The 16,473-nt window shown below is 43.2% G+C and overlaps 1 protein-coding gene across 5 annotated transcripts in view; it reads left to right on the plus strand.

The window, feature by feature from the left end:
• The window catches only part of LOC144472773 (homeobox protein caupolican), a 153,458-nt gene that overhangs the window by 67,312 nt on the left and 69,673 nt on the right, over positions 1-16,473 (plus strand). For all 5 annotated transcript variants that reach the window (XM_078186109.1, XM_078186106.1, XM_078186107.1 and 2 more), the window contains exon 2: positions 9,121-9,513. In XM_078186109.1, coding sequence (XP_078042235.1) covers positions 9,166-9,513 — 348 coding nt within the window. In that variant the 5' untranslated portion in view covers positions 9,121-9,165. The remainder of the gene's footprint in view (positions 1-9,120; positions 9,514-16,473) is intronic.

Consider the following 16,473-nt stretch of genomic DNA (forward strand, 5'->3'; position numbering starts at 1 on the left):
CCGAGGTTGCGAAGTATTACTTTAAGAATAGATTTATGTTTGCGTCGAATGAATTGAAAAAAATTCAATCGGATCGGCATCGTGATTATATTCCTACAATCAGTTTCTAATGTATGAATTTGCCATGTATCTATGTTTCCATTCGCTGTCTTTTATCCCCAAAATTACTAAAAATTCAACAAGACTCAATTGCTAGTCTTTCTGCATTCATCAGTAGATAAAATGGAAGTCACTAACACCTGTCGAGTCTAAAACTTGGCCTTACATATTCTAAATATCTTCAACAATTTAATCCATTTTTCAAAAATCATTCCAATCGAATTTCTTTACCTTGAAGAATATGAAATCTAAAAAGAACTCTAAAAAACCTCGACTATCGAGTATAAGAGCATTATTACTCGTACACATAATTATATACTCTTATGTTACGAGTATATCGATACTCTTCCTACCTATAGAACAATAAATTAAAATCTATCAGAAACTAGTTAAACTTAACTACAAATAGTCAGACTGAAAGAGAATCGTGTTTCAAAGGCCATATCATCAGTAGACCGTGGCTTTCATGCACTAATGAAGAAAGTATCTACATTAAATTACAGCTAGTGAAAACGTTCACAGATTTTACAGATACCGTTGCGTTACGATCAACTCGTTAAAATGATTAAGCCAGGAAATCGTTGTTTATGCAGTTCCTGCATTTTTCAATTGATGCAAAGAATTTTTGTTCCGCATAAAGACCCAGCAAAAGTCACTTAGAATACAACATCGAAACCCATCCTCCAGACGTCTCCTCCATTCACTGCTAGGGTCCTGGAGAAACCTTCTGGCTAGAACTCACATCCGAAGCTTGGCTAGCCCGTTGGGAGTCGTCGCGACCCTCCGAGGGGGTTGATTTGCGAACGCGCGAGCGTCGCCGAATCGTGCGCAGCTACGGGAACGAGAAGAGCGGGCGGAGAGACCGGCGTGGAGACGCGGAGAATAAGGGTGTAACGGAGGGTGGAGGTGGGTGACGTATCCAGGAGAGAGGACTCTTCCTGCGGGCCAGGATCCGTAGGGTTTTCGCGGCGGTGGTTGGTGCCGCGGGGGTGAAAGTGGGCTTTTAAAAGGTTCCGATGGGAAACTCAGCAGGGCGTGAATGGCTCCAGACGCGGCTGGAGGAGCCGGAACGTGTTCCGTTCGTCGCGAGAGAGACGCGAAATCAGCGGGGGAAAAGAGAGAGAGAGAGAGGGAGAGAGAGAGAGAGAGAGAGAGACAGAGAGAATGGTCTGGAGAGGAAGAAAGGCGAGAGGGACACGCATACACGTCGGACTCTGCGCGTGCACGGGGGACACACAGGGCAGCCGTGCGTGTGTCACGGCCTCGAGGTGTTCCACCCACCTCCTCCTACCCTCCTAGCCCCTCTACCAGCGACTCTTTGTTCACGAAAGTTCGGTTTACCTCGTTCCCTTCCGAGACCGGGTCCCGGTTGCTGGGTTTCTTTTTTTCTCGTCTATTTTTGCATCAGGTTCTCGGAGCGCGAACGAGCGCGCCGCAGCAAGCTGAGGTTGGAAACCCAGGTCTAACTACTCCGTGGAAATAGAGAAAACAACTGGTTGATGATCATTGTACACCTAACGTGCCCGCTTCTTAAGGTGCATTCTCCATTTTCGACGATTCTCCTCGGTATTCGTTTGTATCCTACGATCCTTCGCGCCCTTGGCGGTCTGGCATTAAAGTGTTTTTCAGTTCCGTTCATTCGTTGTCCGTTGAAAGATAAAAACTACTGAAGTTGTACTTGTTTCCATGGAAACAAGCCGAAGGAAATCCTAGCAACTTCCATGTTTGATCTGATCGACACTGTTCAACTACTATCACAGCTTTGTAATTGTATCTTTGGAGTTGCGACTATAGTGAATGCCATACAATTGGCGTACAAGTAAATACAATGCAGTCGATTCCACAATATGAATACAGTAGAACTCCATTTATTGGAAGGAAATTTTTGGTCGAGTGTTATTCCCACAACCCTTTGCGGTTGTATTAAGTTTACGCATAGTTGTCAAGCTGGTTGGGATTAATTTTCGTTCAACCAACAGTAATACAGAATTTATTCATTCTTTCTTAAAGTTTAGATATATGACAATAATATGTTTTCATTTTATTTACAAATAAAAATAGAGTTACAAAGGGTTAAATGTCCGGTTAAATTCTAAACATAATAAACTAAAAGAATACATGGTCGAATTAGAGATGGAGTAAAAGATTTGCTAAAACTGACAACGGAACGAATGATAAATTAATTCATCACCCGCGATTAAAATACTAAACGATGAACAGAACGATAGCGTGAACTACAATTTGACGAGGATTATTATCCTAGCATCTCTAATACAACTGTTTCCCAGGAATGTACAAGGGTTAAAGACTTTGCTGACATCTTCCGAGCACAGTACACTGGAACGGCCCCGCAGGAGCGCGATGACTATGGGGGGCGAAAATCGTTGGCGCCGTTGATCGAGATAAACGAGCTCGCTCGCGCAGGAATGGCGGCCGGGACGATCGGCGACAGTCGTCCGATTTCACGGCGGGGCGCTATTTAGGTATCTGCCGGCGATAAATTATCGGGGCGAAAATTTGTAGCCGGACCGGGCACGGGCGTCGAAATATCTTACGACTATTTAGCGCGACGTGGAATCCCGTTTTTCGTAAACACGTCCGTGCCTCGAGAGATACGATATAATAAAAGAGAAAAGAAACGGCCGATGGCTCTGTTTCTTTTTCCCCTCGTTGTCAATCGAGTCGCGCGGCGCCTCTCGAACCCGAGAAGAAAACAAAGCGTCGCGGGAAAATCGTGCTCTCGAGAATAATGTTTTCCTTGATCCTATTTATCACGTTTCTCGTGGGCGTCGCAGCGGTTTCGACACCGATCTACGAATAGAAAGGTGCACGAGCCGTTTCCGCCGCGATTCTTCCGCTCGCTCCGCTCGGAGGGACCGGAATACGCTTCGAAGACGCTTCATCAACGCGACGATACACCGTCGTCCCTCTCCTCCTATGACCCACGCTCTTCCAGAACCTCGCCGTTTCTCACTCGGAGGCTCGCTCTCTCGAAATAACTCTCCTGCCGTATTAATTATCAGGATTCATTTCATCCTCATTTACCGCGAGCTAATTTACCGCGGTGAAGCCAACGCGATATACGTACGCAACCACTCCCTCTCAAAGAGAACTCACTCACTCTCTCTCTCTCTCTCTCTAGCTCTCTTTCTCTTGGTGAAATAGAGGATAAGAACTCCTTGTGCCCCGAGCCCATGAAGCGATTAATCGCGACGGGGTTGTTACGCTCGCTGGTTACCGGCGAGCAGGGAACTTGAAAAAGGAGGGAGGGAAATTTTGCCTGTCCCCGAGGATCGCACAAGACTCTCGAGTGTTTCGAGGATTCTCGTCCAAAGAGGATAGAACTCCGAGGAGATTGGAGTTCGAATCTTTAATCTAGCAAATTTTTCCGTGCCCTTCGGGGGCCTGGAATTCTGAACAACCGATTTCTGTTTCATTGAGACTTAATAGACTATGATTTAGTAGACAGCCGAGTCTTTCTAATGTTGGAACTTAAAAATCAAGATCTAAAGAGATCGGCGTTTTCAAGTTAGACAATTACTTCTCTGTGCTGGATCCTAGAAGCGAAATTGTATTTGAGCGACGAATAGACTGCGCATCTTTGCGAAGGAAAGAATTTCCGAACTCAATTGCATGAAACGGAGATTAAAGGAACTGTATTTCGCCTTTTAATACTATCAACAAGTTGGAGAGAAGATGGCAACGTTCTGAAATCTTTCTAATGTGTTTATAGTTTGGTATTTTATCTAATTGCTTTTATTGTAAATGCATAAAAGCCGATTTATAGTCACGAGTGTTTCGAAACCTAACCTCTTGCGGATCCAGGAGGTTTAAGAATATTAAAGCAGTTTTCTTAGGAGAACCAGATCATACATCAAAGTCTCAGATGCCAAGATAGTTGGACGCTTAAGTGATTCAATCAATTATTTGATACATGTCAAACTAGATAAATGGCCTTGATATCGCCGATATGGCCTCATTTACCCCCAAACGGTTACTAATAAATGCATGGGAATTAAATGGGTTCGCTACTTTCTCATTACTATGTAGTATAGAAGTGTTAGGATTGAACGATGAAAATGAAACAGCATAAGAATTCGAGTTGTATGGAATTTATATTTAAACGAGTTCTTAGAAATTTAAAAAGTTATTCAACGTGTCGTGTTTGCAATATGTCGCTACAATAATGATTGAAAGTCGAATTATACTAAAGCAGTTTACTACCAGTTTTACGACTGTAAACGAAGTCGTAAACGCGCGACCAAATGCAGAATATTTAAAAGAGAGCAAGTTCACTCATTGATTGCGTTTGTAAATATTTAGTCTATCTTCGGAATCGTTCCAGGACGTTAACACGAGGTATGGCTGTGCAACTTTCTTGTCAGTTGCCTGCATGAGAGATGAATACCATTGAAGGCGGCGACGGTTGAAGTGCACTCGACAGTTTTAGAGTGGCCTCTCGGCCGCCTACAGCAAAAACGGAATCAACTTGCATGCGACCCCGAGCGATCTTTCCTTTTTCCTTCTCCGGGTCTCCGGAACGACTTCTGTTATTGCGCCCTCGCGGTCGAGCCCCCCACCCCCGTCCACCGAACTCGTATCTGTATTCATATTAATAAAGGGTTTCCATATTTCCCGGGTAGCAAGAAAGCATATTTACGGGTACAATACTCGAAACCGTCATAAATACGGGGCATGAAAACTGCGCAATTATTCAAATCGGCACCGGAAGTTTCGGAATACTTTTCGGAGCGAGTTCGGATGATCTTGCGGCGTTCCTCGTCGCGCGGAAACTTCGCGAAGGGGAAACGACTTTGTAGCGGATTGATTAACGAGCGATTCTTATGTAAACGATTTTCCAGCCCGCAATTAAGGGACTCTGGCGTATTTATTATCGATTCCGTTGATTGCGCCGCGGCGCTCGTTTTATTTGCGATATGTTTTTATCGACGCGCAACAGGTACGACGCGGGTTTTGCAAGAGGCACGAGACGGACAGTCCGAGCTTTTTTTCCTAGGTTGTTCAGCGGTTGTATATTGTAGCAATTATTAAGTTTAATTAAGCGGTCACCGCGCGCGCGCGGCAATGCTACTGTCTCGTTCTCCTTGCGCGATAGTCGATCTCGATTCCGTCGACTCGCGTATGATGCAAATTACGAGCGTGTTCGATTACGTAGACACGATGTTCGCCTCGGGCACTAATTATCGATACTTTCCTGCCTGCGCGTTTCGAGCATGATCATTGGCCGGCTATCTGCGAAGCCAAAAATATCCGTATCTTCTCGTTTAACTGCGGAATCGTCGCTGGGGCACCGTTTAATGCTTCCAGCGAACACGAGCTATCGAAATTACCATTTCCGCGCGGCGATCTTACAATCGATTTATACTCTGTCGACATGTCGCGGATGACAGACAATCTTTTATCCTATATCGGAGGGAACACAGGCTGAACATTGTTGAGTAACTCTTAATTATAATAGACTTTTTGCATGCTTTTTATTAAACGCTTCGACGAGATCGCCGACACTAGAAGCAGCAATTCTAGCAATAACTGGTGTTTAATCTGTCAAAAAATGATCAGCATCTGCTTATCGAGATTATAGTCAATTTGTATATACCTGGTAACATATGCTTGAGAAATATCTGCAATAATCTTTGGGATTTTATTAGCTACGAAGGAAACAATTTGAAACTAACTTTTATCGAATCTTTTCTGTTTTTGGAAATTACAAGGTTCTATTTCACTTTGCAATTCAAAAATCACTCTCTTCGATTCTCCACATTCAGTACCACTTCAAATGGCATCCAGAGAATCCACGAATTGTTAAAATGTTCAAGATATAATACTAATAATCCTGACAGAGAAAACTAATTTCTAGTGCAACAACAATCACACTGTCGAATTATTGACTGCACTAGCACATCCAATAATTTTCAAACGGTGCAAGAATTTTTCTGTTCCACAGGATACGGTACTAAAAATTCTATTACTGCAAACTAATTTGAAAGTGTAACAACGATCACATTGTTTAATTTTTAACGTCAATGTCACATCCAGTGGTTTCCAGAGAGACCAGGAATAAATATAACTTGCACAAGATACGCAACTCAGAAACTCGACGGTACAAATTATTTTCTCAGTACAACAACAGTGGCATTCTGTAATTTTTAACATTAATAACATATCAATTGATTTCGAGAGACTCCAAAATATATCAAAATTGCACAAGATGCGGTACTAGAAGCCTGACAGAACAGATTAATTTCCCACTGGTGACCCAGAAATGCAATCTAACGGAAAGATCACACTCCAGAAAACCATCTTGTTTTTACGAATGTTGCACGTTCCGATGCAAGAACGTTACTCAGAAAATGCTAGAAATTCTGCTCGTTAACGAGAGGAGGGTGGGTAACAGTTTCAATTACAGAGTCGCCTAGCTTTTCTCCCCCCAAGTCCGTCAACGATCGACCGAAAGTACTAGGCAAAGACGAAGAAAGAAAAAGGAAAACGGAGAGAGAGGAGCGGTTCGCGGTCGGTCGTTTGTCAGCGTTTATTTACATTTTACCGCAGCGGCGTTAGCAACATAATAATCCATTGTTAGAAGCAGCGGTGTTTTTTTTTCCGGGCCGGTTCGACTTGTACCAATTACCCGGGAATACGTGTACACGACAAGGTATTTGCTATCGTTCCAAGTCGGCCGGTTGTTTCGCGTGTTCGAGTTTCGCGCCGATAGCAGTGACAAATGGTCGTGGTAGGGGATGGCCATTTTGACGGGGAGTGTTTTTAGGCGTTTGAGAGAGAGAGAGATAGAGAGAGAGAGATAGATAGAGAGAAAGAGACAGTGATAGAGAGAGAGAGTACGCTCGATGGAAACGAGAACGACGTTGACGACGACGACGACGACGACGCGCGTGCGTCCGTTGTCCGCATTAGCATATAACGAGGTTCAATTTCCGAGAGCGGAACGCGTGTGTGCGCGGTGGCCGCGGTTCGCAAAAGTGCAAACACGGCTCTCTCCGCTGATATATGAACGCTGCTAGCAATTTGACTTGGCCGGCCGGTGCCGATAAATTTCCGTTTAATTTATTCGGCCGAGTCTCTGGAAACGGTATCCGCGATAATGCCGGTGGCGTCATTACGCGAAATTATGTGACAATTATCGCTATCGAAGCGCCGCGATCTCGCGCCTGCACGACACAACAGCTGCCGATCCACTCTGTTGGCCGTCGAGGATTTTTCGAATTCCGGTATCGATCCGTGGCGCGTCTTTGTCGACGAGATTAAAAGCGCGCGACGGTCCCCTTTTTTTTCGGGAAATTAATAGTCGAGCGTGTCATCCGTTGTTTAATAACCCGGGCTGATACCGCTACCACTCCTTCCGCGATTATCGTCCATTAAAGTAACACGAAATTGCTATCGAGTTATCGAGCCCGCATTTATAATCGGATCCGCGGCCGATAAGCGGCCTATCACCTGCTTTCGAAATTACCGTCATTATCGCCATTAACCCACCGCGATCGAATTATTTTTCGAGAGCTCGTTAGTTGCTCCTGCCGGTCGCCGATTCTTCCCGATCGCCCTGCTCGCCCGTGCACGAGCTTTCGAATCGATGAATAATACCCGGTGCGCGGCAACAAGGTTAATTTGCCAAGGTAGATCGGCCGGGCCCGCGGTTGATTTACGCGATGATTTTCGCGATATTGTTGGAGTTTTTCGAGGCAACCGTTTCGGGGCTGTAATAAAAGACCGATTACGATACTCCAGCTGAATGGGGGCCGATGTTATGTAGGCTTAAGTTAAGCTGCCGCTTCTTCAGGCATACTCGAGCGTCGTTTATTTTTGATTTATCGAACGCGTGCCTCTCGATATCTGTTAAATTAAATTCATTATCTGACTTGTTGCGCAGTTCATCTTACTATCACTTACCGTTCCGGCGACAAGATCTCCGCAGACGTTATCGGCCTCGAGTGTTCTATTACGTACGCGGTGGCCCGATCAAGTAGTGATTTGTGCTAGCATCGTGGAACCGACTTAATAGAACGACAAGAGTATGCCGACATCTCCGATATTGGTGTCCATTATAATCCAGTTTCGGTGAACAAATTATTGCTACGTAAAAAAGTGGAGCTGCTGATGGTTACAATCTTCTGTCGAGCTTATTATTTATAATCATCGATGAAAGGAGTGCACGAAAGGGTTGATTTAAATTGAATTTTATAGATGTACTTACTTTACGTGCCTACAAATATTAAACTTACACAGTTAATTTATATATAAACGCAATATCTGTACTTAACAAGTGGTACTAAAATTGAGCACATGATTGAGCCACAGTTTTTTTGAAAATCTCAATTTTTATTATGACGAAGCGCGTAAACGAACTTCGTTACAATTTATACTTGAAGATGTATTTATGACGGATTGAAAATTATATAAGAGCTTAATAATAATGCTAAAGTATGAGTTTGCAGAAACTTATTCATTACACGCATGCTCTCAAAGAATAATTGTTGCTTCTCATTCACACGACCGTCGGTCTCGAAAGCATGGAGACACTTGTAATGTAATCTTGCTATTTTCACAATCTTCGATCATTTATAGCTTAGCATAACGTTAATCGATTTCGATAAATGTTCTGATTCAGAACTACAAACTACAATATTTAAAGCTTAAGTACTCACTCAAATAAAAAAGATAGAACATATACGTTCTTTCTCGCTTGTGTTATTTCAATCAATCTCTATTCTTCCACAAATTTGTTAGGCGACTATATAATAAACTAAACCCTCTAACATTTGCAATAAGTAATTTAGAATTGTTTATTAATTACATATGAAATAAAAAATATAAATTATAAGATACAAATGCATAACAATCTGTAATCTGCAGACCGTTCTAAACAACATAGTATAAACCATAGACATCTCTGTCCCGTCCTTCCGATATTAAACGTTTCGCGACTACATGGGGAGACGAAAATTTCTGAAAAAAATTGACAAGGACCATTATTTAATGTTTCAGTTGCTGGTGAGCGGTGGACAGCCGACGACGGCGACGTCGCCGGCGATGTCGTCGGGTGGTGCGCTGAGCCCAGGCGCGTTGTCTCCGTCGTCGTCGACGACGACGGGAGCCGCGGCTGCAGCGGCCTCCGGTGGGGCGAGCACCCCTGTAGGTGGGACCACAGGTCCAGGTTGCTGCGAAAATGGCAGGCCCATGATGACGGACCCAGTAACCGGGCAAACGGTTTGCAGCTGTCAGTATGACAGCGCGGCGAGGCTTGCGTTGGGCGCCTACCCCAGGCTAGCACCCACAGCGACCTCCTATTCTTCGTACCCCACGCCCACGCCATCCACCACTGATCAGGGACCCTACCCTAGCATCAGCATGGACAGCTCGGCGTTCTACCCTCCTTTGGTAAGCATTCTTTTATTTTTATAATCGAGTGTCGTATTTTTGTGGATAAAAAGGTCAAGATCTACGTAAAACAATGAGTGAAAGGTGAAAGACGACATAGTGACACTATTAAAAGAGTTTAACTATTCGATTGTATTATTTATAATTAGACTGGATTTTTATGCAAATTAAACACGATAAGAAATAGTAAATAGGAAACTTTTCATTTTCGAAATAATTTTAGTAGATCATAAATAGTACAGTAACGCTTTTAAATTCTTTTAATGTTTCTATTACCTTAAATTGCAACTGTTTACTTTTACCATAAATGCATAAAATTCGTTGTCTATTTATTAATCATTTATACTTGTAATATTTATTTCTATTTTTACTTATAATTTACTCATAGTAATTATAGTAATCAGATTTACTGATTAAAATGATTTAAGACAGGAATAAGTAGCTATGTATTTTCTGTTTTCTACAATCAATACACAAGATAATCATCTATTTTTGAGGATGAAGTACTCAGGGTTAGTGGGCAAAGACGTGTATTAATATTTATATAGAAAGTCAAATATTCTATCCAATAGCGAACACGACGTTTAGGGAAACAATTCGCAAAGGTTTTCCACGAAAGATTATCTCGGGAATCCAGCATCGTCACTTTTTCCACCAATTTGTTTCTTCCATTCGCCCGAGTCTAGTCGACCTACCTTTTTGGTTCATCACTCTCCGTCTATTATATATCGAGATACACGTGACTCGATAATCGCTTCATCTACCTATCTTTGGTTTACGTAAACAGTGCAACAGTATTATCAGCGTCATTCCTCGAAAACTTGAGAAACTTATCTTCCCACATAACTGTCTATTTCTGACACCATTTTTAAGATACCCCAAGCATCGTCACCGAAATAAAAATCAGTTCACTGTATAAAAAAGATATTAGATCGTAGCAGAATTAAATGTGAACTATCCAATCTGGTTCTCGCATTATGAATACCTAAAATAATTTCTAAATAATGGCCAACAACAAATAATCCTGCACCAACGAAACGGCAGAGGCCTTCTTCACCTAATCTTCTTAACGCCAATTACTCCAACACACAATTTCCTCCTAATTCCTTAATAATACCGTTCTTCGTGAAAAACGATAATACTTGGAGAGACGTGTGACCATCGTCTTGGCATGACCACCCCCGCGTAAAATTCGACGCGTCGTCCAGCGAACCGTTCACCGCGATAAATCAGGCAAATTGCACGTGCCACGGCTAATCGTAAGAGTTACGAGCTCCGGCCGTATTTATAAACGGAATCATTAAACGGTTTATTAGCTGTGCGCGCGGGGTCCGCCTCCTCTCGCGTCTTTTCGCCTCCTCTCGCGTCTTTTCGCGTCCTCTCGCGTCTCCACGCGGGCGCGAGCGCGCGCGCACGCGGCGTATCTCGCGGCTTTCGCAATACGCTTTGTAACGTTTCGTTGGTAAAATACGCCAGTACCAAGCTGCCAGATTGATTGGCCCGTCGCGCTAGGCGTACCAGCCGATTATTACTCGCGCGGCCTTAGCTTAAGACGGATTAGCGAGCGGTCTTGCCACGAATTAGCTTGGAATCCTGGCGATGGCTTGTCTCGAGACGTCTGCTCGCGGGGATCCGCTCGCTTCGGCTTCGCCTCTCTTCGGTTTCTCTCCGCAGCTTCTCTCTCTCTCTCTCTCTCTCTCTCTCACTCTCCTCATCGTCGCCTGCCACGAATTATTCACGGCCGGCTGTCGCGAGCCCCGGGCGATAATCTCGTTTAAGTTTCGGTTCGCGGAAGACCGGTCTAGCTTCTAGCCTCTAACGAGGATCGCGCGTGATGGATTCGCGGTTATATTTCAGCGGTGGGGGTGGCCGGCGAACTCTCCTCGCCCGAGCTCAGGAATCTTGTGAAACACGCGTTTCGCCGGCAAAGACACAGGGAGGAACGAACGGTCGTTCTCCAACCCGGCGGAAGAAACCGGCTAATAATAAAGTCCTGGATCCGCTGGCTCCTCCTACTCCATTCCAGCCCGCTCGACCGTCTCCGCGCTCGCGCTTATGCTCCGGAGAAGCTCGCGTGATAACCGACCGACCTGTCGACGCGGGTAATTAACTTACCGGCGACCATTCGAAGCGAATCCAATGGTATCGCGTGTCCGCTCCTCTCTGCTCGCTCTCGGGAACTCTTGGCAAATTATACGTTGTTCTTTTTTGCGAAGATATTGCTGTGCTCTATTTTTATTCTTTATTCCTCCGCCGGAAATTTTACCATTGCACTCTGATAGTTTCCCGAGGCTTAGACACGGTTTAGGTACGCAACGCTCTTTGGGAGAAATATAAAATGATGCACCGTTGGAAATAACCGTTTCGTTTAACCCCTTGCCGTATCAGTTTCTTCACAGTGAAAATAATTAGGATGTCTTCGATTGCAACAATTCCTCGCGGTGAAGGGAAAATTATTGCGTGTCTGCGTTTACTTGATTGCTCGAAAGAATACTATTCGTGCTTAATATGTTGTTGCTGGAAATATCCACCAATAGTGAGACTGGCTAAAGTAAAGCAAAGAGTTAAACAGAATTTGGTTTCGCATTGGAATTGCATTGATTTTGTAGAAGAAATATTCTCTATTTTATGAGTAAGATAATTGTGGCAACTCTTCTTTGGTTCCTGTGAGTTACCGATTAGACTCAGTATATTCTCTTACAAGGATCCTTCACAGTTCCAATTGCTGTTTAGTAATTTAAAAGTATCGAAAGGAGTGCAGCGATATTTATCGACACTGGCCATTTGATATTTTACTAGAACTTAACGATTATTCATAAATTATTCTACATATTTATTTAAATAAAATCTTATTCGGTAAACTATTCTCTTGGATATTTATTTAGAAGTGTCGATTCGAATTGAACTCGTTACGTCTTCATCGACGCATAAAATTCTTGGGTTAATTACAAAACAATCGCTGTCTCGTATCAGTCAACGACGCCAAAATCTGAAAAAGTTTCGTTTCAAAGTGACACAGTTTTCCAGCTCGGAATTAGATTTCTTCAAACTTTCATTAGCGATCATACCGCACTCTGAATAACGAGTGATCCATTAAACATTTTCGAAAGCGTCCTTATAATCAGTCGACGTCAGGAAACTATCCTGCACGCAGCGAGTTCTATTTTCACTGCAGGTTAGCCGAGACATTTTTCACCGCGTGCCCCTCCCGATCTCGTTGATCGTGAGCGTAATTAATTTAGCCGCCGCACGGGGCGGACATTATTTACATGATTCCCTAGTAAAAATTCAATCTGCATTCATACGGTCCGAACATGTTCCAGCGTTCCCAGATTTACATATCTCCGTAATTAATCCAAATTGGACACATGTCGCGACAAGATTTTTCATCGGACGTGGCCTCCGCCGATTTGCCGGGCACATTATATCGCTCGCTCGGCGAACACGCGCGATCGACAGCGATTTCCCTTGGTATTCCGCGCGTTTATCAGCTCGAATTAAAAGCGTGGACCGGTGCTACGCAGGAAATGGTGAAAAGTTTACGTACTTTCCTTCCGTTTCGTCGCGGCGGAGGAGCAAGAGGGGGACGCAGAGCTCGTCGAGCGAAATGTTGGCTAATCGGAGTATACATCGGCGATACGCTGATAATGCTTGGCTGACGTAGACATATAGGAATAGAGGCGCAAGAGCACGATCGTATCGCGCCATTTCGGCCAATTTATATCTGCGCTCGAGCGTGGATAACTCGGCCACCGGGAGGTAGAAACGATAAAAAGGTCGCGCGGAAAACACACGGTCCGCCAGATGTTGTTGCGAGGCATTCGAAGCGACTTAGAGCGCGCGAGGAGAAGGAAGGCCTCCGATAATTAAATTCTGCATTTATTCCCCTCGGCGCGATGCAGCGCGGCGCACCGGCGCGAGAGCTTTTCCTTCCCGTTAGCGATCTCGCGCGTGTTGTGCCCGCCGCGAACGATAACCGCATTAATCCTGGCCGAAGTGAAAGGTCAGCTCGAAACCGAGCGCAGATAAACGAGACACCGTGCCGTGTTTGAGTCTTTTTTTTTTTATTGTTTATTGTTTCCGGCTTTTTTCGGCTAGGGAACACGCGCCGCGCCGCGTCGGTTTCATGCGAATCGGTACGTTTCCGCGAAACCCGCTCGCACGGAGAGTATCTCGAATGCTTTGTTATCGATACCACCGCGGCATTCCCGAATTTTCCAACTTTCGGAGGATATTACAGTCGCGTTGGAAGGTATGTTGACGCTATGTAAAACACGATAACTTTTTGAAGACTAGAATATATATGAATTACTTTTTTAATACTCGATTGAAACGTCGTTTTTAATTTTGCTATTACTTTTGTCGACAAAAAGACACAAAACTCATCCTTTTTAATATTTTTATACGGGGCTGAAATAAAAATTTTTAAAATACATTTTGTAGATCTCATTTACTCATATCCATATTGAACATGTCATCGTAATCAGTTGGCATTGTTATGGGTAACAGATAATTAGAAACCACGGACATCGTAGATTTCTCACGATCTTTGACACTAGAACAGAAGACAGTAAGTAATCTACACATTTTTACATCTTTCGACTGTAGCTTGACTCTGCGTCGACTGATTTCAACGATCAACATATTTCAACGTATTTCACAATACACGTGTTTCCAGAAAAAGAAAACAGTAGTCATTATCCAGTTTTGAGAAAGTTACACCGTTTTAACCCCTTGCCATACCGCGAATCTCTCAAAATGCCGTGCCAAACTTGGTCGACGGAATGGTTGCTGGAGGCGCCGAGAAATGGGGCTCGAGTGGTGCAATTTGAAACACATTACCTTACGACTGAGTTACATAGTCCCACTCTCGTATTTACTTCACACGATGAAAATCTTTGAAAATTTAGATAAATTTGAATAAAAAATTTGTAGAAATACTTTAATTATTGCATATAATAAAGATAACACGTTGCTTATACGAGGACATATAATCCCATTCAAGAGAACCAAGAATGGACCCGAGCTGACCCGAGACTAGGATCACGAGTCAGACTCGTGATATTTATGTTTGGCACCAAATGTCGATAACGAGTCAGACTCGTGATATTTACGTTTGGCACCAACTGTCGATAACGAGTCAGACTCGTGATATTCATGTTTGGCACAAAAATTTCATCACGAGTCAGACTCGTCAAAGTATGGCAAGGGGTTAATAGCTATAAAAATACTGTTCAACGCGATTGCTTGTGATTGAGTGAACATTGTTTATGCAAATCTAAGTGTTTATAGACTAAGTTCGAACAACTTTCATTCCGATCTTTACAAAACCAGAACGATAAGTATTATTTCACGATTTTATAGTCCTGATTATGCAATTTTCAATTTTCCGAAGCTGTGCTCATTGAACATTGTTAAGTAATTGTCCGTACGCAACGAGGCAGAATAAAAAACCGGTGACTGATCATTCAGAGTTTCAATTGCTTGTTTCATATTTCTTCGCAACGATATTTTGTTTCGTTGAATGATAATGCAATTTAGTTTTCGGTTCTCCGCGAAATCCATCATCCGAGAGATAGCCGCAGGCGCGTTATTAGCATCATTAATATCATTGTCTCGATTCGAGAACTATCGGTGGTCAGCCGAGCGAACGGGAAACGCAACCTATTAAGTCCGCGTTTATTGACATAATTAGACTAATTGGTTGACGTTTCGCGAGATGCCGATTCGTCTACCGACGACTCCGGCGAAATGAATTTTTGATCAGGAACGAAGAAAATATTGAAAGTCTTGCAATATCGATTGCGACACCGGCTCGAAATTAATTGAGATAAAACGGAGGACCACCTGGATCGAAGTATGAATTAAAAATTCGCTGCCCACCTCCGTGGCCGATAGTCAAAGTTATTAAAATAACTGGTTAATTGAGCAGTTATTTAATTAGCTCGTAACGTTGTCTGCTGGTTCCAGGATATTCTTTTTGTTCCGTCAGACGTTTGCAATTAATTAAACTCCGCAGTTTATGTGTTTTCGACAAGAGAGAATAAAATGAAATATAAAATACAAGCATCATTGGCAAATGACATTGTGTTGGTCTTCGACAACTTGGCTACGACATACAGTCACTTTCAAAAGTATTTGGGCGCTAGTATAACTTTGACTTCTACGCCATAAAAGTATACATTGGAAGGCAAAAATCCTTTATTATATATTAAAGTATAATTGAAAAATATAAAAGAGCATCGAATTTTCATACCACATAATTATTTGGACGATTTATACAGTTTAAAAGTTATACAAATACATTTCTATTAAATTTTAATTATTAGTGTTATACTTCTATCGTTTAACAATATATTTCAAGATTATTATTTATTCACGATCAATTTCGTTTTATATCTCTATTTTACATAATTTTATGATTTGTTTATAATACGTATTTCTTTATACCAACTTATATAAGCGAACTCGCTTTATGGGGATACATAATTTCTTATATATGTCGATGCATTTGTAAATCATGAATTGCCAACATAACGAAAAAATATCGCATTACCGGCTGTAATAAATATTGGAGTTCCCATCGGGGAAGTCTCGCGAATCATGCTCGAGGCACCGAATCGTTATCTCTGTACCAAAACTTCTGGTTTCTTATCTGAACACTCTTCCGCGACGCGATTTAATTAACGGGACAGCAGCTGCTCATAAATAGGACAAGGTAATAGCGTGAGGTGAGCAGAGTTCAATGAAGTATCGGACGGCCGGAGATATCCGGCGAAATTCGTGGCGATCGAGGCGCTGCCAGCCAATCGGCCGCCGTCTCTCGCGATAACGTCGCGGCACACTCGATTGGCCAAAATTATGCGGCCGACCGACAAATGAACGCATTCGCCGATAGCCTCGATAACGCCGCGCGCGGCTCGTGACTCACTGTCGCGGGGGACATGGAAATTTCTCCAC

The sequence above is a fragment of the Augochlora pura genome, chromosome 7 (assembly GCF_028453695.1).
Source record: "Augochlora pura isolate Apur16 chromosome 7, APUR_v2.2.1, whole genome shotgun sequence".
NCBI classification, from domain to species: domain Eukaryota; kingdom Metazoa; phylum Arthropoda; class Insecta; order Hymenoptera; family Halictidae; genus Augochlora; species Augochlora pura.